At 36.3% G+C, this 25,731-nt stretch overlaps 1 protein-coding gene across 2 annotated transcripts in view; it reads left to right on the forward strand.

Annotated features, from left to right (window-relative positions):
* The first annotated feature begins 3,220 nt into the window (after nucleotides 1–3,220).
* The window catches only part of LOC131159767 (ycf3-interacting protein 1, chloroplastic), a 40,638-nt gene continuing 18,127 nt past the window's right edge, over nucleotides 3,221–25,731 (forward strand). Inside the window, exons 1-4 of one of the 2 annotated variants that reach the window (XM_058114925.1) lie at nucleotides 3,274–3,651; nucleotides 3,753–3,797; nucleotides 3,876–3,938; nucleotides 16,491–16,604. In XM_058114925.1, coding sequence (XP_057970908.1) covers nucleotides 3,316–3,651; nucleotides 3,753–3,797; nucleotides 3,876–3,938; nucleotides 16,491–16,604 — 558 coding nt within the window. In that variant the 5' untranslated portion in view covers nucleotides 3,274–3,315. Of the gene's footprint in view, nucleotides 3,652–3,752; nucleotides 3,798–3,875; nucleotides 3,939–16,490; nucleotides 16,605–25,731 lie in introns of both variants that reach the window. The other variant, XM_058114926.1, reaches the window with a different exon arrangement.

Below are 25,731 nucleotides of genomic sequence, written 5' to 3' on the forward strand. Positions count from 1 at the left end.
CCCTGTCCAAATCCAAATTCTTCCGGAAAAATACAGCAAGCCCATTCCTGCTAGTGCATATGTTGATACAGGTTCTTACAAAACTATGATTAATCCAAAGATTCTCCCCTCAAAATACTGGTCTCATAAAATTCAGTTTTTCAAAGCGGCTAATGACCAAATCTTTACCACTTCCTTGGTATCCAAAAGGAAAGTTGGATTTAAGCTTCTTCCCAACTATACAGCCTGGGCACATGTCATTGGAAGTTCTATTCCTGATAAAGATGTTGTATTAGGATGGGATGTTTATTGTCAGTCCAAATCCTTCAAAATCCTTCCCATTGGAATTAAGTGTAAACAGGAGTTCAAGCCTTTTACTCCTATAACCAAAATATGTTCTTTAGAAGAAGGACATCCAGATTATCAGTCAATCCATGATCAACTTATTCATCAGAGACCTCTTTGGAAAAATCCTGATTTCTTTATCAAGTTGTCTTGTAAGCTCAATGAGGATGTAAATCTAGTAAAAGCCTCTCATCCGGGTATGACACCCTCGAATCTGAAAAATGGTACGATACGAATGTAAACAGTTACTTAAGCAAGGCCTTATTGAGCCCACAGACTCTCATTGGGCAAGCCAAGCCTTCTATGTGGAAAAACGTTCAGAAAAGGTTAGGGGAAAAAAGAGATTGGTGATTAATTATAAGCCCCTAAATGCCTTCATTAAGGATGATAAGTTTCCTATTCCAAAGCACAAAACTTTATTCGTTCATCTTGCAGAAGCAAAGATATTTTCGAAATTTGATCTTAAGGAAGCATTTTGGCAACTTGGAATTCATCGCGAGGATTGATATAAAACAGCTTTCTGCATCCCAAATGAACAATTCCAATGGACTAAATGACCCCTTCATTGTTTCAAAAGGCCATGACAAGAATTTTCAATCCTATTCTCCATAGCGTTTTGATATATATTGATGATATATTTTTATTTTCCAAAACCTCGGAAGATCATTATCAATTGCTGTAACAATTTCACTATCTTATTGATCAACATGGAATTATGCTTTCTCAAAAGAAAAGAAGCGTTGGAAAACAAGAAATTGATTTCTTGGGAATGAAAATTTCACATAATGAATTTGCTCCTAGACCACATATTGCCGAAGAATTATTGCGTTTCCCAGATGAATGTCTTTCAAAAAAGCAAATTCAACTGTTCCTTGGCATTATTAACTTCATTAGAGATTTTATTCCCCATGTGAGCAATTTCACTAGCCAGTTGTCCAAACTCTTGAAAAAGGATCCACCACCATGGGGTCCAGATCAAACTAATGATGTCAAGCACCTCAAAAAGGCTGAACAAAATCCACCACCTCTCACAATCCCATCAACTGGGAATCTTGTCCTACAAACCGATGCAAGTAATCACTTATGGGGGGCATTATTGCTTGAAGAAAAGGATAGCAGAAGAAATTACTGTGGACATGCCAGTGGAGAATTCAAACCTTCACAAAAGCATTATCACACGGTCTACAAAGAAATCCTTCCCGTAAGATACGAGATCCAAAAATTCGATTTTCATGTCAGAACCAGACATTTCACAATCGAGATGGATAATTCTAACTTTCCAAAAGCACTTGAATTCCAGAACAAAACTCTCCCATATCCTCAAATACTTCGTCTAAAATACTAGTTTTCCAGATAAGATTTCACGGTGAAACATATAAAAAGAAAACACAATACCTTGATAGATATGCTTAGTAGATCGGAACAATCATCCCTCTTTATCGTTGCCAAGAAATCCATACCCTAAATCTTGATGGCTTCACTAGAAGAAGTTTTTCACCTCACAAAAGAAATGACCTATCCTCCTGAACTCCTCGGTTCCCTTTTAGGCCAAACCCTCACCCCCAGCAAGATCAATTGCCTAAGCTCATGTTCCTACATATGTCGCCCTGATCAAACATCATTTATCTGACCCTTCAAAACCCTTCCTTAATCCTTATTTCCTCAATCCGACCTCATTTTTTGATCCTAATATTTTATGGTATATTTGGTGTGTTTCAATTTTGCAGTTACATGCAATCATTTTCCCCTACAAGAGATGTATGAACATTTTTACAAGCCAACCAATCAGGACTCTCTCCTTTGGATCCTTTTACATGGTTCGACCCTATGCTGTCATGGAGGAAAAAAATGATCGAATTCATGGGAAACCAGAACATTTGGAAATTAACTTCAGAAGAAGCCTCAAGAGTTCATTTTGTGTTCATCTTACATAGACCGTACTTCTACAATTCCCATAAGAATCTATTATGGTCCCACAATTCTGCCTTCTTATGGGTAATAGTTCATGACCTCACCAAGCTATGACCAAGATATAAGGAGCCTTTGATTCAATTTCTTTGTGGTCTTAACAATACTCCTTATGACCCTGAAGATATCCAACTTGTTCTTTACTATCTCACTTCACCACGGGACATCCCTGTAGGAGAACTATTTCAGGATTCCCAAGATCCTATGGAAATTGATGAGTGCGACGACTTTCCACCCACTTATTACCATCTAGTGCATGGAGAAATTACTGATGAAAACTACATCAATCTCAACTTATCTCCTTCACACCACATGTAGACCCAACATTGTCAACATTTTGGTCACTTTATTAAAGTTGCTTTGGGTCATGTCATTGCTTTATGTTATGTAAAAGTTTGTATTAGGTCACTTTATTAAAATTGCTTTGGGTAATGTCATTACTTTATGTCATGTAAAAGTTTGTGTCAGGTTACTTTATTAAAGTTGCTTTGGGTCATGTCATTGCTTTATGTCATGTAAAAGTTTGTGTTAAACCACTTTATTAAAGTTGTTTTAGTCGTGTTATGGTAAGTCATGTAATAATTATGAGTTTCCATATGTATAAATAAGGGATTGCTTTCTCGTTTGGGGCAACACCAGAAGAAAAAAACTATCTAAAGATTTCCCTTTTCTTCCATGGTATTTTAGATTTTAAAGTTCCTGAAAACTGTTGCTTGAAAGACTTTTGTATCCACTTCTATGAACTTGTAAAAAGGATTTGAATATGCTCAGTGCTTTCGTCTCCAGAAGGAACCTGCATATCAGAAAGATTGTACGGTCCCGATTTTGACACTATTGTGAGTCGAAGTATCTAGTGCCCTTGGAGTTTGGTGGAGGAGAAAAAGGACTCATTGGTCTCCATTTTAAACTTACTCATAATAATTTTATTAGATTTATTTTGAAAACATGCTAGTATTATTCCCATATTTTGAACGTTTGAACTGGGCAATCGAAGACTCCAAATAAAGAAGCCACCTAATTGAAATGCGTCACGGGCAGCGAAAAGAGATAGGGGGGCAGATAGGGGGGATGGCGACGGTGGTTGCCGTACACGTATTCCGAATTCCTTTTGGGGTTTCGCCTTCATCTTCGTACTCTGCTCAAACCGTCACTGTATACTTCCGCCGGCATTGCAATCTGCATTCTAAGCCGGCTGTCGGCATCCCATCCCTTGGTCTTCTCCGCGGCCGAAAGCCTCAAGGGCTCTCCTTCGCTGGGGATGAAGACACCGAGTTGCAGGTTTCCACCTCCAAAGACGAAGATGACCTCCAAGAGGATCCCACTCCCGAGGACCTCGAATACGTCAGCCAGATCAGAAGAGTGAATCTTCTCTCTCTCTCTCTCTCTCTCTCTCTCTCTCTCTCTCTCTCTCTCTCTGTGGACAACAATTTACTAGTTCATACTCCCGGATGCTTGTGCAGGTGTTGGAGCTTCTCAGGAAAAACAGGAATATGCTCTTCGGCGAGGTAATGATGGAGGACTGTCTCCCCTATTCGGTAGATTAAAGTTCATGTGATAAATTTGGCAAATGCTTTTAATTGCAGCCCTTGTCTTCAAACAACGGACAACAGCAACTGCTACTACTACTGGGCCTTAACTCCCACCAGGTGGGGTTGGCTACCTGAATCTCCTTTTGCCATCCCGCACAATATAGGGCAATATTCTCCGACGGTTGGAGTGTTGGCATAATCTTACTCACTATCTTAGTCCAAGTTATTCTAAGTCTTCCATTCCATGATTTCATCTCATATTGCCAGTAACAACAACTAATTAACTCCTCCTCAATAGTGTGTTATCTGGCCTATGTTGCAGGTGGCCAAACTATCTTAGTTGTTGTTTCCTTATCTTTTCTTCTGCACCTCTAGCTTTCTATAGGTATGTTCACTCCTCAATTGATCTTTGAGAGTTATGGCACTCATTTACCTTCGCAATATCATTAATCAACTTTTTATTTTTGGATATGTTGCTTCTTAGTTGCCTAACATTTGGTTACATATAAAAATGTAGTTGGTCTTATAATTGCTGTAGAGGCTTTCATTTTAATTCTAATAGTATTCTACGACCACTTATGTTCAAAGATCTTATCCATTTTTATTAACGAGTCATAACTCTATGTATTACATCTTTGATTTCTCCTTTAGTTTGCTAATAGATACAAGGAATCAAAATCCTACTAGTGCTAGTAATTTGTTGGCCAGTTTAACATTTTCTTCAATATTCCTCCGAAACAACTAAAATTGCATTTAATGTGTTCTGTCTTATTTCTTCTTATTTCAAAACTTCTGGATTCTAAAGTTTCTCTCCAAAATTCTAACTTTGATTCACTTCAATGGCAAACTGTTCAACTGCTGCCTCTTTACAAATTCTACTTCCCCAAGAAAAAAATTGACACCTCTCCCACCATTAAAGTCAGAGACCTTTGATTAGTCAATCCTCAAATTTGGTTGTCATTTGACAATATGTGTGGCCCCATGGAAACTATACTTGCCACCTCTTCGAAATTTGTCTTGTTGGAGTTTCTTGTTGCACCACCAGCAGTGTACCTCACTGCTGATGGACAGAGTGAATTTGTCTGTTTATTGTTTTTCCCTTTTTTTGGGGTGCTGTTTTCTCCTATGTACATGAAATTGACTATCTCTCACGATATTCTTATTGTACTTTGTGATAGTTTGACCTTTTGTGATATTGATTGCCAACAAAATTTGGAGGAAAATTTATTTCTTCTAGTTCCAGCACCTACATTCAGGATTTGTGGAACCTTGTATTGTATCTTTTTGGAGTTGAGAGTTATGGGAGATATTCAAGAATAGAATGAGAGGCTGAATAATGTTTGCAAGAAGCTCAAGGCTTCTTTGGAAATCAGGAGCAAATTTGGCTTAGAGCAACAGACAAGCGGCTAATTACATAAACAAGGATGCATGCAAATAAGCACTTAAAGTATTCATATGAAAAGCAGCAACAGTATTTTTTTTCCTCTTAAGTTTTTTTTTTTTTTTTTAATGGAAGTGAAAAACTTGGAAGCTGGAATTGTGCAGTATTTACTAATTTTCCTAATCAACTAAAAACATTAACCAAATATAATGGTAGACTTTCTTACATTACTACATACCCTACACACAACTTTGCATTCAATCTCAGCTGATCTTGCAATTTCTCAAGCTTTGCTCCTGATTTCCATAGAAGCTTTGAGCTTCTTGCAAACATTATTCAGTCTCTCATTGTATTCTTGAATATCTCCCATAACTCTCAATTCTAAGCAGATACAATAAAAGGTTCCACAAATCCTGAATGTAGGTGCTGGAACCAGAAGAAATAAATTTTCCTCCAAATTTTCTTGGCAAAGTTAATTAGCTCCGTTGCATCCACATTGTAATAAATTTAGGATTCATATTATTTGTAATTTTGCAGTGCAACGTAACCTTCCTAAGCATCACTTCTTCAACTGCAGTTGAATGCACTTCTCCATGCCACCAATACAGCAAATGAACTTGCCCTTATTGAACCTACACAACTTACATTGTAACTTTTTCTATCCAACTAAACACTTTCCAATAGTTGCACAGGTCAATGAACTATTTGCACTAGCCCTAAATTTGTTGGCTTAGTGCCATATTGTGGAAGACCTGGGTCAGTCGCTTAGGCAACCTAATCCTAGTGGGTCTCCATATTCAGCCTAGGGTATTCTTTCTGCTTTGGGTACCTTGTTACTACAAATAGGAAGAGTTAGGCCCTTGGGCTGCCTAGTGGGCATATTTTGTCTAGCATATGGTAAATCTAGACTCTAGGCTTGGAGAGGGTAGTGTTGATGAGATTAACCATGCATAGTGTGAGCATAATCCTAGACATCTCCTACACCCACCCAAGCTTGACCAAGGGTATTTTAGGAAATATGAATTAGATAGTCTATGTCGATAATATGTGAACATGTTATGAAAAATTAGGTTCTAATACTTTTTCAAATTGGATAGAGGTGGTGGAGGATTCTTTTGAGTGGTGCTAGATCAGGGTAGAGGAAAAACTACGTTTTTCCAAAATAAAGTTGACTGTACCTGCGAGGAAATGTCATTCAAATGTAAAATAGAACCTTTAGCGGTTAAAAGAGTCCCCTATCACTCAATTTGAGGCCATCTAATTGAGATTAAATGATACATACTTTCCCTCCTCCTATGGGAATCGATCATGAAACTTTTAAACCATGAACAAGAAACCTTAACTTTTTGACCTATATGGACCACCCTTAGGAGCTTATTGTTCAAATTAGGATTGTGGAGGATGCATCTCACATGGTTACTAAGTTTGTCATTGGTCTTAAAGAAGAGCTTAGGAGAGGTTGTGTTGTATTCTCTTAAGATTGTTGAGTACACCCACCAAAAGTTTTTTGCCATTTAGAAGTTCCTAAAAGCTCATTCTTATAGGAAACTCATTTAGGTGTGTGGGAGAAACTAGGGTTTTTCATAAATTATTGCTGGGATTTTTTATTTTGTGATTCCCAAGCTAGTAGTTCTTCAATCCAATGTAGATTCACATTATTGCTTAACATCCCTAGGGAACTTCAGCTTTAGAGTGTGCGCTAGTTGTTCCACATAGAATTTAGATGCCATCAAGATCTTAAATTTCGTTTTAGACTCAAATTTCGAAGCTCCAAGAATACGGAAATTTCGATTTCGATTCAAAAAATAGTGGAAATTAGTAGTAAAGCATGAAATTCTTTGTGAAACATAATAATGTAAGTCTTAGGACTAATATATTATAAGTTAAACACATCTGTGTTGTGTATGAGGTGGAAAAGTTATGATATAGTATGTGTATCAAACATGTTTGTAAGATAATGTACATTAAGCATATTCAGTTAATACAAATGAAATTCATAAATCATTTAAATATTATTTATTATACAAATAATGATAATTTAGACATGAATGATTAAATAAAATGTTGCTGTAAGTTTATTTTTCATATAATCTCAAAAGTGCTTGTAATAATATTTTGTTTCGATAAAGATAAATAAAATAAATTAAGAGAGAAATTTGACTTCACTCCTAAATCTCTCATTTGAATTTCGCGGAAATTTCATTGTATAGTTAAAATTTCAATAAGTTTTGCTAAAATTTCAAGATTTCAATAAATTTTAGATGATTCATTTAGATTTCGATGGAAATTATGCAAGACGGAAACTGACTGCCATCTCAAATTTGAGGGTAACAAAAACTGGAAATTTCGACAATTTCATGGAAATTTAAGACCATGGTTGTCATTGAATCCTTTGGAGATATGGGTGATGATTGAGGTTGATGACATAATGTTGGTGTCATGAGACGTGTATTGTTCACTATTACAAATATTGATGATTGAATGAGGACCACAATTGATGTGGGACGAGTACCTAGTATTTCGATGGATCATTTTGACTCAATTTGTAGCAATTTGGAGGCCTATGTTGAAGAATATGGTCAATGGTTTATTGGGGCCTAAACCCAAATATGCTTAGTTAATTAGTTGTCTATTATGCGTGTTTAATTTGCTTGTAGTAGGATTATTAAATGGTTTGTAATATTTGTGTATCTTACAGTTATGTTTGAGTGTCATGTAATTTCAGGGGTATATGTGTAAATTTCATGTGTTTATTGGTTTTCTTTTAAAGAGTGTGCGAAAGCCATGTAGAAGTTGGCTGCTGAATTTGAATTGAGAAAGTGAATGTGTGTTTCCCCCTTGTATCCCTCTCTCCTATATTCCCTCTTCCTTTTCCCCTTTCCACCCTTCTTTCATGGCTGCGGATCATTGATGCTGCCCCTGCATCAACTATCTTCCACACTTTCAATACAATGGGCGATAGTTCTTGTAAGTTAATCAATGATGGGGTAAGTGGTATGAGTGTTGTGTTTAAGGTTGCATTGATGAGATAGAATCTTCAAGCAGAGCTGCGCCCTTGGTAGCTTGGGTTAATAAGATTATTTTAATAATTATAAAGAGATGTTTCTTGATTTCTCTTGATGTTTCATCGATGTTCTTGTATGAGTTTTTGTTTGGGTTCCGCCATCACTTGCCGTAGTAGCAAAGAAATTTGACATCTTGGACTCCACTTGCCACCCTCCGTTCTCTCCCCCCTCTCTCTCCGTCGTTCTGGTGTTCTTCAAAGTGGTTTCTTTTACAAGTTTCTTTGTCATCTTGTGGAGCTTCTCTCTCTCTTCTCTTCTTTTCTTCGTCATCCTACTTGTTTAATTTGAAATCTTGAGTGACATACATGCTCCCACTTCATGAATTTTATTCTCTTGGAAGTGAAAAAATCAATCCTCAGTAAAGGAGTAGGGTTGTGTTAGGGTAGTTAACAACCAGTGTAAACCTTTGTTAGATCTTAGTATCATGAACTCTTACCAAATTCACCTAGGTCAAGGGAATAGACCGGGTCAGTATAGAAGGGAGAGGTAATAAGTTAGTACAAGAAATTAATATTAGATTAGCAACTTGGATTATTACAGGCAAAAGTATAGAAATAGTAGAAATAATGTTTAGAAGGAAAATTAGCTTAATTTGCCTTCAAGAGATGACATGAGTATGAGAGAAAGTTAGAGAAATTGAAAAATTAGGATTTAAACTTTGGTACCCTGGTAAAAAGAAATAAAAAAGGGTTAGAATTATTGTTGACAAAGACCTAAAAGATAATGTAGTAGATGTTAAGACTTGGATATAGTGAATGTCATTAGTGCATATGCTCTTTAAATAGGCTTAGCAGAAAATCTTAAAAGACAATTTTGGGAAGATATGGAATGTATTTTACAAGGGATACCAATGTTTGAAAAGACATTCATAGGAGTTGATTTTAATGGACACATTGGAAAGGGTAATATAAGCTGTGAAAGGATACATTGAGGCCATGAATATGGAGATAAAAATAAGGCTAGTGATACAATCTTAGATTTTGCCATATCTTACGATTTGGTTATATTGAATACTTGCTTTATAAAAAAGCAAAACAGTTAATAATTTTTCAGAGTGGGTATAATAAAAGGCAAATAGATATCTTCTTAACTAGGAATGAGGGTCACCTATCTTGTAAGAATTGTAAAGTTATCCCAGGTGAAAGTTTGGCTACACAATATAGAGTTGTAGTATTAGATATACTATTAAAAATTGGAAGAGAAAGAGTAACATAAATCAACACAAGATGACTAGATGGTGGAGCTCGAAGGGAAATAATATATAGTAAAAGTCAAAGATAAAATGATCAAAGAGTGTGATTGAACAATAGAGGTAAGGTAGATGCAAATACTCTTTGGAATAAAATGACTAATTCAATTGTAAGGATAGAAAAAGAAGTTTTAGGTGAGTCCAAAGGAAGATAGTCGGGTAGTAAATAAAGTTGGTGGTGGGATTAAAAAGTCCAAAAAACTGTTAAGAAAAAAAGAAATTGGTATAAAAATATGGAAAAATTGTAGAAATATAGAAAAAATTGAAAAATACAAAGAGACAAGAAAAAAATGAAAAATGACTATTAGCGAAGTTGAACATAGAGCTTATGATACTTTATATATTAGACTAGATGCAAAAGGAGGAGAAAAAGACATTTATAAACTTGCTTGAGCTAGAGAAAGAAAATGCAAAGATTTAAGTGATGTAAAATGTATAAAGGATGAGAATGGTAATGTCTTAATTGGAGAAGACATAAAAGAGAATTTGCGAAGATATATTGGTAAGTTATTTAATGAAAACCGAAATGAAAGTTTGAACTTGGAAGTGACAAATGAGGAGAAGACTAATAATAAGAGATTTATTTGCAAAATTAGAGTCCTTGAAGTTAAGATGACATTAAAAAAGATGAAAAATGGGAAATCTATATGACCAAATAAAATATCAATTAGAGTTCAGAAATGTTTAGGTGATAAAGAAAATATTTAGTTAATTATTCTATTTAACACTATTATAAAAACCAAGAAAATGCCAGAAGAATGAAAGAAAACTAGTTTAGTACCTTTTTACAAAAACAAAGTGATGTTGAAAACTGCAATAACTATTGTGAAATTAAAATTATGAGTCATACGATGAATGGGCAAGGGTAATTGAACATAGAATAGACTAGAAAAAAGGATTTCAGAAAATTAAGTTGGTTTTATGCTTGGGAGATCAATAACAAAAGCTATTTATCTTTTAAGAAGTTTAATGGAAAAGCTTAGGGAAAAGAAGAGGGACTTGCATATGGCTTTTATTGATCTAGAAAAAGCATACGATAGAGTTCTAGGGAAATTCTTTGTTGGGTCTCTGAAAAGAAAGGGGTATGCAATAGATATACTGAGGTCATTAAGGATATATGTATGATAGAGTAGTGACTAGTGTGAGGACTATAAGAGGGGAATCTAGAGATTTTTCAATCACAATAGGTTTACATAAAAGTTCTACTTTGAGTTCTTATTTCTTTTACTTTTGTGATTGATGAACTTACTAGGAATATTCGAGATGAGATCCCTTGGTGTATGTTGTTTGCAGATGATATTGTGTTGATTGATGATAGTAGGAACAAAGTGGAATCTAAGCTCGAACTTTGGAGAGCCACATTAGAGTCTAAAGGGTTTAGGCTAAGTAGGAATAAAACTGAATATATGAGATGTAATTTCAGTAATGTAAAGAGTAATAGTGGAGAGAAGATTAAACTTGATAATCAAGAGATTAATAGCACTAATAGATTTAGATATCTTGGATTTATTATACAAGTGGAAGGGGAAATTGAATAAGATGTAGTACATAAAATTAAAACAGGTTGGGTAAAATGGAGGAGTGCGTCAGGTGTGTTGTGTGATCGTAGAATACCTTAAAATTTAAAAAAAAAAGTTTTATAAGATAGGCCAACTATCCTTTATGATTCAGAATGTTGGGAAACTAGGAAATAACATGTACAAGAAGTAAAAGTTGTTGAAATGTGAATGTTGAGGTGGATGAGTGGTAAAACATTAAAAGATAAAGTAAGAAATGAGCCCATATGGAATAATTTAGTCATATCACTAGTTGCAGTCAAGATAAGGAAGGGGCAGCTTAGGTGGTTTGGGTATTTGAGACGTAGGCTTAGTGTAGAGCACCTGTGTGGAGGAGTGAATTAGTTATTGTTTCTAGCATGAGAATTGGTAGAGGTAGGCCTCAAATAACTTGGAACCAGGTAGTGAGGAAGGATTTAATAGCCCTTAATCTAAAAGAGGAAAATGCTGTTGATCGGGTGAATTGATGGAAAAGGATTCATGTAACTGACCCCACCTATTGGGACTTAAGGCTTGTAGTTGTTGTTGTTGTTGTTGTTTTTATAGAGAGATTAGAGATGTTTAGCTTTCATCTAGTTAGGAGACTATAGGTATATTGTGTCTATTTTGATGTGCTATATAATGGATCCCAATTAGGGCGTCCTTATAGTAGTCAAAGGTGCAAGGTGCACTGAGACATGAAGTGTACTTGGAGCCTGGGCGTGAGGTGTGAAGCAACAGCGAATTAAAATTGTCTGTGAATGCCCTGTCCAATGGGTTCTTGATTTTGAACACAGTAGCACTACAATTTGAATTTTAAAATATCAAATACTAGAACATAACAATGAATACTATAACACGAACTTTCAATAATATGCAACACTTATAGAATATGTTCCACAAAATAGAAGCAGAAGTAGGCAGCTGGAAAAAAAAAAAAAAAAAAGCAGCAAAACAGCAGTAGTGCAGCTCTGGCTGAGATGCCAGAAATTCCATATAACAGAAACAGAAATGCCAAGAAAAAGAAATGCTTCCAGGGAAAAAAAAGCAGATTAGTTTTGAAATAAAACAGCAAAAAAAAAAAAAAAAAAAGAGGAAAAGAGAGCACATTGATGGGCTTAGAGAGAGCGGCAGTGCAATTCAAAAGAAGAAGAAATCTGAGAAGCAGCAGAGTAGAAATTCTGACAAAAAAATTGACAGCAAAAAAGAAGAAAAATTCAACGATGTGGTTTGCTGCTCTGACTGAGAGGAGCACAGCAGGCCAGTAGAAGAAAAGAAGAAGCCTGAGAAGTGAGAGCAGCTGAGCAGATATGTTAGGAAAAAGTGCAGAAATTCCACAAAAACACACAAAAAAAAAAAAAAAAAGGAAGGAAAAAAATAGATGGCTTGAGATTAAAAGATAAAAAAAAAAAAAAACAAAGTATACCATAAACATGTGTGAGGCCCGCCTTACTGAACCTCTTAATGGTTGCCTTGCCTTGACCCCTATGAGGTGCAAGCCTCATCACCTCAGTGCTCCTTGTGCCTAGATGCGCCTCAGGTGCGGTTATTTTGACTACTATGGGTGTCCTTGGTTATATAATTTGTATGTAACCAACTAGGGCGAACACTTATGTGTTTAGGTTTTTATTCCTGCCAAGTACATTGGGAATGAGAATTAGCCCCATAGGTCCAGTGGGGAAAGCAATCAGTCTCCTAGACCGTGAGGCATTTGAAAAAGGTCTGAAGAGTGAGTACTTTTTAGCTATTGTTTTCAGGAAGACTTCTTTGGAGGTCAGTGATTTTTGCTTTTGAGCTGTCTCCTATTGTAGGAGATTCATTGACTAAGTTTTCAGATGTTGCACTAGATGTGCTCCTTCGTGACTGTTGTTGCCAATAAGAAATATTTATCATGCTGTAGATTTGGTTCCTGGATCTGAGTTCCCTAATCTTCCCCACTAGATATTGAGTCCTAAGGAGGGTGTTGCATTGAATATGTAGGTAGGAGAAGCTTTAGGATGGGGTTTTGTATGGCATAGACTTAGTCTTTGCACTGTGTCAGGCCTTTAACCCTTAAAAAGGTTGGGTCTTGGAGGAGTGCATTGATAACATTGACCATAAATGAGATTCCCATTGAAGTGTAGGTTCCTATACCTAGACTTGAGGTCATGTTTTACATGTTAGGTAGCTCTAATGGGTTTTGAAGATTGATCTCTGTAGTGGAGATAAGGTCCACGATGGTTTGTTTTAAGTGGTTGGTCGTGCCCTTTGGACATGCTAATAGCACTTGTATAAGGGTTATGACTCTTGTTTGCAGTTATTCATTTGTGAATTCTTAGTGGTTTATTTTGATGATATATTATCTATACTTGGACTAAAAGGGAGCACTGGTTCATTTTCTTGATGTTTTTGTCATGTTGAAGGAAAGTTATGCTATATGCCAACCTTGAGAAGTGCCCGCTCTTTCTTGATTTTGTGGTTTCTACGAAAGGTGTAGTAGCTGATGAGTTGATCTTCATAATATTAGTGTCATTAAGAAGAGGCTTGAGCCTATGACTATTTATTAGGTTTGTACATGACTTAGTTACTTTATATAGGCAATTCAATTGGGCTTTTGTCAGTATTATGGCTCCCATGACTTAACACAGGAGTTTGATTGGAATTTGGAATAAGTAGAAGATGACTCACTATACTTGGGCATCCATCTAGATTTTTGTTGAGGCTTTGAAATTGCTTGTTATGCCTCTGAGGCACATACAAGTGGAGTTGAGTCAATAGAGCCCCCTTGAACATTCAGTAAGAAACTCTCAGAGGCTATGCAGAATACGACATATATGATTTTATTCAGTGATGAGATCCCCTTGACACTAGAGATTTTATCTTTTACTTAAAGCTATTGTGCTCTTTTTCTAACTATTTTCGTAAAAAAATTTGGTGCTAAGCATTCTTGTTGGGTAAAATACTTTAATGAGTACACATTGTGTTGAAACATTGTTGATGGCTCTTTATTGGGTTTTAGTCATTCATGTCATGGGTAACAAGGTCATAGGATTCAAGCCCTTAAAGGATGAATATTCTGCTTGTCTTTGGCTCATTTTTAAGGAATTAACTAATTAGAGGTTAATAGACTTTCTCATCCACAAGGGTTCTCTGTTCAGGGGCTTCGAGTTATGCATCCTCTGTGCTTCTTTTGGAAATCTTGTAGTTTGAGAATTACTTGTTGGTGACTTGGTTTGTCATTTGGCTAGAGATTAGGTATTGACTTAGTTGAGGATGGGTTGTAATGGTCATTTTTGAGGAGAGAAGGAGCTAAGTAGTCTTTGATTTGTGTACTTGTTAACTAGCTAAATTTAGAAAACAAAACATTGGTTGTTATACCCCTCTTCTTTGCCACATGCCTTGGAGATACTTGTTGTGGGTTTTGTTCTTGGGTTCCCAAAAACAGCTTGAGCACATGATTCCAACTTTGTTTGAGTTGATTGTTTCTCCAAAATGGCTCATTTCATTTTGTGTCGTAGGACCTTTGCTAGATCACAATTCACATGTGGCTAAGTTGTAGAACCTTTATTATTTCTCTTGGAAGACACTTTGGAAGATGCATAATAATAATTTGATGTTTCAACAATTTTCTTTAGCATGTTATTCCCAATCCATAGTTTGTAAATCCTAGATTGGGTGGTCTGCTTATATGTGTAGTGGGAGAAAAACATGGTAGTTGAGTTTGCTTGCATATCAATGAATAGGTCCACATGCAAGAGTCTTTTCGAGTGTGTCTTCGACTATAAACCCCTTGCTCCTATTTACCTGGTTCCTTTACCGCGAGACATTTGTGTCTTTGAGCCAGCGTCATCTTCTGTTTGTCACATCCATGAGTTGCATGTTGAGATTAGGTGTAAATTTTTCACTACTAATACGAATTATAAGTTTGCCTGATGTTCATTTCAGGGCTAAAGAATTTAATGTATTTCATGGTTTGAGGTAGACTTGAATGCTATCCCAAAAATTCCATTAAGAAGCTGCATGCCCATGCCCTTGCATTGGCCCATCTCTCCATAACTTAGACCTAATGCATGTGTACTTGATTTGCTTGACCGTATGAGCACTAGTACTGTTTTCAGTGCAGAAGACTTGATATCTTTCTGGGGCACCTTTGAGCCTTTTCCCTTCTTTTCTAGTGTTCATGCAAGTTCTGCAGTCCCCCAGGCTCATTCCATTTCTCAGCCTTGGGATACAGTAGATGCTACTTTGAATGATATGTTTGTGGCTTCTTCTTAGAGTGATTTTCAGTGATATTTGGTTCAATGGAGATACTATCCTGCTTCGGACGCTGAATGGCTTACTAAGGATGCTGCTTGTGAGAGTTTTTGAGCTGTTGGAGCTGTATTTAACTCTCCAAAGAGTTCCTCTCAACGATGGGGGGCCATCAGTGCCACTTGGGCTGTTAATTCAACACACTTATTTTAGGCATAGGAGATTAGGATTCTTGTGTTTAATTCTGGAAAGCACAGTTTGTTATATATTTTTAGCTTTTAGGGGGTTATTATTTATGTATGTTTTCTAGTTAACTCAATGTATCTATCATGGCAGTTGTATGTGGAGAGTTTAATTCTATGAAATTTAGAATTTCCCTGTGTCTCTTTTCTCTCCCTCTAACCTCTTTTCCCGTCTGCCTCTTTATGTTTCTTCATATCTGTGTTGAAAAATTTTGTTTCTATCAAGCATGTTTGGGTTAATAGTTTTGGCCTTCATGTGGTCTACTTTATCCTTTAATCCATTTGTTCTCTACTACTGGTTTGAATTGAAAAAGAAAAGAAATCAAATTCTGTCCTTCCATATCACTCATTTGGTTTACACTTTATAAAATAAATAAAGAGAAACGTAGGGAAATTAAAACCCCTCATAGCCCTCGTTTTGTATATCTCCATTTAATGATAAAAAAAGTTTTGAGAATACCAGAATCACACCATGAAGCATAAACCTATAGAAAAAAAGAAACAAAATGAAAGGTCAATTTTGTAAAATAAATTAATCTTTTCCTTTCTTTTCGTTTATCCAAACAATGTAAGAGAGAAATTTCTCCTTTCTTTAAATTGCTCTCTACTTATCCAAACAGAAAAAAGGAAGGCACTATCCTTTCCTTTTTCTTTAGTTCTTTAAAAGTAACCACTATCATTTCTTTTCTTTTATCTATTAGTTATCCAAACATTGTGTTACTGTTCCTTGCTATCATAAGTTATACTGCCTCATACATTTTAACATGAGCTTTATTGGCTCCATTTTGTTATTCCTTATTGCTATTGAATTTGCTAATTTGTGATTTATTTACTTTTTCCTGAATTGTAGCTGCCTCAGATACCATTTTGTTGTCTTGTTTCATATTTCTTTTCCTATGTGACCATGTTATGTGTTTGGGCGAATCACTCGTGTTATTTACTTGTTCATTTTTGTGAATCTGTTTAGGTTAAGTTGACCATAATGATTGAGGATCCAAGAGAAGATGAACGTAGAAGCTTACTTGGTATTGCAGATTCTGATGTTCCTACAAGGGATGATTTGGCTGCTGCACTAGAAGAAGTAAGATTTTTTAATTTTTTGTCCTCTTGACTAAAGAATATGCATACTTGAGAACTGAGATTCTATTGTTCTATGAAGTACTAAGGATTGTGGTGTGCTATTCTAAAGAAGCACAGACCATGGGCTATGCTTTTTAGGATTCTCTCTCTCTCTCTCTCTCTCTCTCTCTCACACACACACACACACACACACACACAAAATACACGTGAGGTTCCGAGACTAGAAAATCTTAGGATGAAGAGTAAGTAAACCTTTTTGTCCTCTGGTTTTTCCATTGAAAAGATTATGTGTGAGAGAACAGGTGTGTTTTGGGGGTGGTGGTGTTTGGTCAGTTGGAAGTTATACCATGATGAGTGCAAAATTTGTCATGATAGGAATGAGGTTCTAATTAGGTTTTGAGTAAGAAACTAAATAAAGGTTCCAAAGTAGAAATGTCATGGAGGTTCCTGCTTCTAAGGCTCTAAGCCTAGTAGTGCAGAAGAGTGAGCACAGATTTTGGTTCGGAAGTGGGGAGCTGAGGGTTGGCTCTGGGAAAATATTGGATAGCAGAGTAAAAGAAGACTGTTGGAGAAGTCTTTGTGTGAAGAGGAAAAAAAGAAAAAAAGAAAAAAGAAGAACTGAAATGTTGCAATCAACTAAAAACCTGCAAAGCCAGTCCAAAATAGAAACTATTGGTGGAAGGTTTGGAATAAATAAAATTCTTTCCAAACTACAAAAGAAACTCAAGTTAATAAGTCTACGAGCTTTCTATAAATTTACAAACACCAATCATGACTCTTCAGTCTCTTAAATATAGTAGCAACTCCCTAATAGAACTTAAGGCACTAGAATTGAAACTTGAAAGTAATCGAATAAAACATAATTTTTGCAGGAGGAAAATCTTCATAGCCTGAAACTTCATTGAATTAATTAAAACAATTCATAAATTAGATATCAAAATTTGAAAGTCAAATTTTTGAGAGGAGATGTTGTTGTGGGCCCCCTCTGTTTTTTACTTGCCCAATATGAGATGCATGTGCTCTATTTGAACTTCATCCACATATTCTTTGGAATGATTTAAGATTGCTTTGATGCTGACGATTTTGCCATTTTCTTTAGTTTGAATCTCTAAATGAATGTGTTCCATAGAATTATCTTTAAACTTTTCTTACATAGTATAAAAATTTGTGGCGTTTTGAAAATTTTTGTGTTGCTGGCATCTCACTTCCATCTAAGCTTTGCAGTGAGCTTCCCTCCTAATGAAGTCATGGACCATGTCAATATGTTTGGCATTGTTATGGAGTGGAGAACTTGTTGTTTCAGTGAGTAGGCCAAGATGCCTTTTGGGATCAAATAAGTAGTATGTCTCTTTTTCTAATCGTTAATATTTTTTTTTATTGTATAAATTTTTAATCTTTGATAGCTCAAGTATTTGTGTAGATAAAAGGGGGGCAGTTTCAGTGCTTCTTGAGCTCAAGCAAGGTTAGAGATATAGTGGCTCCTTTTTCTTTGGTTGCTTTGGAGTTGTTTGGACTGACTTCTATACACAAAAGTACAAAACTGGAGTTTGGAAGATGCTAGCAAGCAGCAAAGGATGATGCTCATATTTTTTCATTGGTCAATTGATACTTGATGCTTGATATCAGATAAAAGGCTATGGCTTTTGGATTTTACCACTATGGTGATTATATCATTATTTCTGTTTGGCTGTTCTTTTACTTGTCCTTTGCAGTACAGTTTTGGCGTGCAAATCCAACTCTGCAAAACTTTTTTGCAGTATTGAAACACAACAAATTAGTGCTGGGGTAGACAGAAAAGAATGTGAGCTAAGAGTGTCAACAGCATACTTATTAAATTTAATCCAGCAGAGGTGATGGCCAAAATGGAACTTAGTTGGAGAAAAAAAGATTCATATGGTTAAAACAGGAGCTGAGTGGGGAGAAAAGATTCATATGGTTAATTCCAGATTGTTAGAATAGAGGTGTTTCTTGTTGTAATAATAGAGTAGCCCTAAGTTGTCAAGCATTTTTCAACTCTGACACTCTGAATGGTAATCATACTCTCGATACTTATGATAGTTGCTAACCTGTAAAAAGTTATGAGATCCTCAACTTCAGATTCTGAGAAGTTCTCAGGCTTGAACAAATTTCCAGTGCAAGCTGCTACAGAATATCCGTCATCAAATACCCAAGTTGCAGTTACTGTGTGATCACTTCTTTTCTCTACATAGAGCTCGCTCTACTTATCATGTGACCAACATGCCATCTTGCTTATTAAGCTCTTTGATATATTTGTATGCCAATATCTAATGTCTGTTTAACTGCTCTTACATTGATTTAGAATCCTGGATCAGTAAAAATTGAACATCATACAAGTCCATAGTCTGTCATCACGCAATGCTTTCTCATTTAAGTTTCTTTTGGCATGTCTATTGATTGATGATCATATGAGAAATCTGGCTTTTGGTACCATGCCACTGCGGAGAGGCTGCCCCCAGTATCTTCCTTTGAGGAATGAACAACTCCCTGGTGGACATAGTTTCCTTCTCAAAACAGTAATTTTTAGGGATTCTATTCAAGAAGTGTGACCAGATCCTCATATCAGCATTTTCAAGTACTTTCTTGGTTATGTCATCTGGCTGGTGATTTCCCTGTCTTCATTCCTCTTGTAGCCAGAAGCTAAAGCTAAATAAGATAATGACAACAATATGTCCCATTTTATTGTCAACTGCATTAGTTGTTTCTGCTACATCGCCTGGTTTATCATTGAGCATTATCAAAACTTCTCAGATTCATGCCGCTGGTTGGAATTTATAAGATTTTTGAGTATAAAATTCTTTTATAGTTGATCTGGGCCAGTGATACTAGGATTGGTATACCCCTTACGGAACTGTGATCCATATTGCCTGACCCACTTGTGTCTCCAATCTGGATCACTTAGAAATGTGAACAAATATTTGCCTTCCATTTTTGTGATCTCAAGAACAAAAATTGACCTCCATTGTGCATAATGTTGAACCTATAGTTTTTCTAGGTCAGTGATACAAGGATTGTACACCCCTTATGGAACAGTGATCCATATAGCCTGACCCTTTTCTTGTGTTTCCCAATCTGGATCACCAAGAAATTTGAACGGGTATGTGCGTTCCATTCTTGTGATTAGAACAAATGTTGGCTTCCAGCATGCATAATTCTATTTCAGTAATGTCATTATGTAATGGCAGGGGGTTGCTTGTAGATAGCAAGCAATTTTTTATTGTTCATTTTATTACATCTCTTCTGTTTGGTGCAACCAACCTATCCTGTTCAGTCATCAATTTGTTGTTGCTTGCTTCAGCTTTAGCTGCCAATTAATAAACATGCTATCCAAAGCATCAAAGTTCAAAATTTTCACCATTTTTTTTGTTGGACAAGACTTTAGGATATGGAGCTTGGGTTACTGGGAATCTTGACTGATTGAATGAGGGGTTTGGTGTTAGGTGATATTAATGGATTTGGTCATTTAAACAAATTTGGTTTTGTGTGCGGATGCCTCACGGGTTGGGTTAGACAAAAGGTAGTGTTCTGACTGCAATGGGTGGTGATGGCAGTCCAAGGATTTTATAATTGAAAGCGTAAGGTCTTTTATTTTTATTTATTTGGTTCAGGATTAGTTTGAGGATCTACCAAGTACCAACTATATAAAATAAATATTGAAAATTTATCTATATGTTATTTTTCATAAATTTAGATAATATAAACTTTGAAACTTGGTTGGTAAATATGAAAAAATAAAAATAAAAATATGTGGACTGTTGCTAGCATAAAATTGTTGAAGTTCCAATGAAGAAAATACAGCACTTAGGTTACAGTTGGTTCATGGAATAGCTATTCTAAAGAATATGATGGAATACAACAAGAATTTTGGAAATAGATGTAATAGTTATTCCTTCTCGTTTGTTATTATTCCATCAAAAATGGAATAAGAAGGAATAGATATTCCCATGGTGAGAGTTGGGAGTAGTTATTCCTTGTGGATTCGTGAAAAGCTTTAGATTTTCTTTATGATGAGAACATCTTTTGATACAAACTATCAAAGTCTTTATTTTTTTTTTGATTAATAAAAGAAGAGGAGATTACAACGATAAAGAGGACGATCAATCCTAAAAAATAAAACGAAATAAAATAATTAAAAAATAGAAAACCTAACTAACAAGGAACATAAGAAACCCCTCTTTAAACCCTTGTCCTCATAGTTCACGGATCACTTCATCCAAGCAAACCTCATTACCTCCAGGGCCAGAAGGCTACAGACCCATATCATCCATTAATTGTTGAGCTTCTAAGTCTTTCTTATCAACCTCAACAACTGGAATGAGCAAAATCCCTTCCTTGGGCTGTTTCCTCTTACCCAAACCATCCAGAATTTTTTAAAAATGCCCTCAAAACCTTATTCTGGAGATGGCACCACATATGATAAATCCCCAAGTAAATCAGATGATTCAGAAGCATAGCCACTATGATCTCAAATCTCATCCATGAGCAAATCACCCTTGTCTGCAAAGTCATTAATATAAATTGCTTCCATTATCCAACACATTACACCGTTTCTCCTTTCCTTTTAATACTCCTCTTATTTGTATCTCCCTTCAAAAAGTTCTGGGGCTTCATGACACATGATGTGCTTTCAATATTGCTCATTCCATTTTTCCCTGTTTTCTTAGAAGAACCGTCTTCCTTGTCCACTTGGTGAACATAGATCTTCTTGAAATTCCTTCCCTGACCAGGATCATTATCCCCACCTCTGTATGTTATCTGTAGCACCTTTGTGAGCCTTTATGCATGCAACCCTCTTGCATCAAAACCCAAAAGCACAGGATTTCTGGTTGTTTTCTCAAGACTGAGTTGTTACTTTCCCTGGTTGGAGGTTGCCCTGCTTGATTCACCCTGCCAATCCCCTCGTGTTGCTCAGTGGAAGGCTTTGGATCCTTTTCCTGCAATGATGCGTTAAACTTGTTCTTCAGAAGGGGGAGAAGCAGTCTCCATGTGACAATTCGCTGCACTGGGTTTTGCAATAATTAGAATTTTGGGCCTGGGCAAGAAACTCATTAAAATTGCTATGAGCTCCAGGTGACCGCTGGCTTTTATTCAAGTTCCATTGGACTGGAAGTTGGGCCAGATCACCACTAAAGACATTTGGGCTAACTACCCATTTTCTGTGTCTGTCCAAGTTCTCAAATCCTGAGGGACCCAAAATCCAGCCCAAATCCAATTTGATGGTCAGGCAACCCAACCCACTCCATCTTGCCTTCACTGCACTCCCAAACCCTAGGTGCCTCTGCCATCGGATCCATAATCTCCATACGGAGATGTCCCGCCGATGATGGATGATCAAACTGCAGTTGCTTTTGAGTCTGATGCTTTGCCTGCATTGCTCGTTCTCCTGTTTCTGTATCTGCTTCATCACTTTTTGCTGTATCTGCTGCATCGCTTGTTGCTGCTGGGAATAGATCACGCAACCACATTTATCATAGGTCCCGTTCTTCTGTGTTGACACTACCTGGCTCCAAGAACAATCACCGAATTTTCAACACCATCCTTTTCATTCAGGAAAATCCTTACTTGCCCGAATTTTCCCATTCATCCCCTTCTGGTCTTCCAGAAACTGAAAACCGTCTTCCTTTCCATCCCAACCCTATCTCCAAAAGCTTCCGAGTTTTGTTGGCCAAATTGCCAACAAATACCTCACACTATCAAATTGAGTGTTTCAAAAACCCCTCCCCAGTCTGCAAAAATTCAAAGCCATACCATCGGAAAATCATTTTGTTGCTCTCACAGAAAGCCTCAACCGTCAATTTGGCTTCATATTACACTCGAGAACACACAAAAAATCTCGCTTACCCACTTCACCCAGTCTTACCTTTGATCTGATGGATTGATAGCACTCCCCTCCTTCCATATAGTGTAGCAGCCATGATGCCAAGGAACAGTAACGAGAGAAGAGAGGAGAGAACATTGTGTCTCATTCTACTCACAAAACCATGAAAAAGATCAAAATCCATATGCTAGATAAGTAGGATATGGAATATGCTTTTTGGTGTTGTGGGAAAGAGCTGGTATGTCCTCTTTCGGTGAAAGACTTGTTAGATATATCCTTCATAGGCTTTGGTAAAAGGACAGACGGCAGTTTTATGGAAGTGTGGTTTTTTTTTTTGGCCGGTGATATAGGGAATATGGATGGAACATAATACTCGGATATTTTCTGGGAAAAAATTAAATTGAATGTTGGTTTTGGAAAAAATTAAGTACTTGGCCTCACTGTGGTGTGTCAGTTATGGATTTTTCAGAGACGCAAGCTTCTAGGAGTTTAAAGAGATTGGAGGAACATGCTGATTTCATAATCTCTTCTCTTTTGATTATTTTTAGTTGTATATTTCTGGATTGTCCCAGTTTGTCTTGGGAGATATCTCAGATATCTCATTCTCCCTCTTGTAAATTCCTTATCTATTAATGAAATCTTCTTTTTTTAGCCAAAAACAAAAATGATAAGGAATAAAAGAATTTTCAAAACAATTACAAAGTGCAGCTCTCAATCCCTTAGAAGATTAGACAAAGAGCACCCCTCAAATTCTTTTATTATAACCATACTATTACTAGGAATGTGATTTCTGTGAACCAAATGTAATCTTATGGCTCGTTTGGTTTTGTGGAATAGTTATTCCTTGGAATACGATAGAATACAGTTTAAATTTTTGGGGATCAAGGGAATAACTATTCTTTGTATATTCCTAATTATTTCATTTAACATGTAATAAGAAATGAATAGACATCACCATGGTGAAATTTGGGAATAGTTAGTCCTTGTCTATTCCTTATTATGGACTCATAAAAGGTTTCACAATGTTTTTGCTTTATAGTAACAACATAATTTCTTGTATAACCAATTGTAACTAACCTACTAAAACTAATCTATTCCTAGGAATAGGCATTCTGTGAACCAAATGTGACCTTAGGGTTAGAAGGGAAGAAGAGAAGAAGAGGTACGAAGGAGAAAACCCAGTTGGCAGTCCTCAAGAGTTTATATACAGCTTGAGGTTTGCCCTTTCTATATATTAATAACAAAAGGACCTGAAGACAAAAGTACCCCCACACTGCCTAATTACTGGAATAGCACTGTTCTAAGTTCTAACACTTCCCCTGAAGTCATAGATATGTAAATATCACCTAATCCCATTTTGTTACAAAAATTAGAAAAGTCATGTTTAAAAAAAAAACCTTTATGAAAACATTGGATCCATTTCACAAATGGAGTCCTTACAACCTTCGTCAACAACACCACATTCCACATCCCTTAGAAAATGTCAGTCCACTTCAATGTGCTTTTGCCTTCTTATAAAACACTAGGTTGTTAGCAATATAAATGTCAACTTGATTATTAGAAAACATATCAATGGGCTTTGTCACCGAGAATCCCACGTCTAACAGAAGAGACTTTTGGCCACACAAACAGACTAACAAAAAATGAGCTTTAGTAGTGGGTCTTGTAATAGTAGTTCTTTTTATTTTTTATTAATTTTTTTTTTTTTTTTACGCTTTAACATAAGATTGCCACCTACAAATGTATGGTATCTAGTAGTAGACCTTCAATCTTCAAACGATCCAGCCCATCTACGTCAAAGTATCCCAAGATCTCACACTTTCTATTACATTTATACACCAAAGCTTTGCAGGAGATCTCTTGAGATACCACATTGTGTGCCTATTTGGGATTTTCCATAATTAACTCACCAACATTGATAACGAATGATTTGTCAGGTCTAGTGGCAATCAAGCAGATCAGCTTGCCAATCAGTTGCCAAACAGTCTAACATCCCTATATGACTTCACATTGGGATCCATAGGAGTGTGAATTGGTTTAGCTCCCAATATTCCACTCTCATTTAGCAAGTCCAAGGTGTATTTTCGTTGAGATAGTTCCAATCATTTTATTTATCGTATTATCTCAATAACCAGGAAAATAAGAGTACCCAATTCCTTGATTTGAAAATTTTCTTGTAGGCACTACTAGAGATTTGGCATCCGGCTCTTGTTACTACCACTGATGATGTTGACTAATGCATCTCATCATATTACATCTTTTGCTCAGAAAATTAACCATACCGTCTCTATGTTGTCCAATATCTCTCCCACTAGTCCCTAGGTTATCTACTCTTCTCTCGAGTTACCCTTGCTGATGGGTCCACTACTGCTGCTAAGGGAATAGGAACAGTAAATCCTACTCCCTTCATCTCTCTTTCTTTTGTTCTCTGCATTCCTAAATCTCCCTTTAATCTTATGTTTTTTAGTAAAATTACATTGTCACTAAATTGCTTTGTAACCTTTTATCCTAATTGTGCTCTTATTTAGGATCTGAAGACAAGGAAGATGATTGGCGCAGGATGTGAGGCTGATGGACTTTACTACTTTGAGTCACTCTCTTCTCCTATTGCTTGTAGTGTTGCTGTCACACCACATCAAATCCATTATTGCCTTGGTCATCCATCATTGGACAAGTTAAAACATCTAGTTCCTACTTTCAGTTCTGTGTCTATCCTTGATTGTGAGTCTTGTCAATTAGGAAAGCATCATCATGTTCCCTTTGACTCTCAAGCCAATAAAAGAGTCGTTAGCCCTTTTACATTAGTCCATTATGATATTTGGGGTCCTATTCATGTCACGTCAAAGTTGGGGTTTTGATACTTTGTCACTTTTTTCGATGACTATTTCATAATGACTTGGTTGTATTTGATGAAAAATCGCTCTGAGTTGGTTTAATATCTTTTGTGCCTTTTGTTCTCGAATAAGAACTCAGTTTGATATGCCAATCTAAATACTTCGTAGTCATGATGCTAAAGAGTACTTTAGTACTCAATTCATTACCTATATGACAGACTTTGGCATGATCCATCAATAATATTGTGTCCACACTCCACAAAGTAATGGAATTGCAAAGAGAAAAAATAGAGATATTCTTGAAGTCACTCAAACCTGTTTGTATCAAATGAATGTCCCCAAAGTTTTTTGGAGTGATGCTGTTCTCATTGCTTGCTTTCTCATCAATAAAATGCCATCCCCTGTCCTTTGTGGTAAAATCCCATATTCAATTATCTTCCCTGAGGCTCCTTTGTTCT

Source organism: Malania oleifera, chromosome 7, assembly GCF_029873635.1.
Source record: "Malania oleifera isolate guangnan ecotype guangnan chromosome 7, ASM2987363v1, whole genome shotgun sequence".
NCBI classification, from domain to species: domain Eukaryota; kingdom Viridiplantae; phylum Streptophyta; class Magnoliopsida; order Santalales; family Ximeniaceae; genus Malania; species Malania oleifera.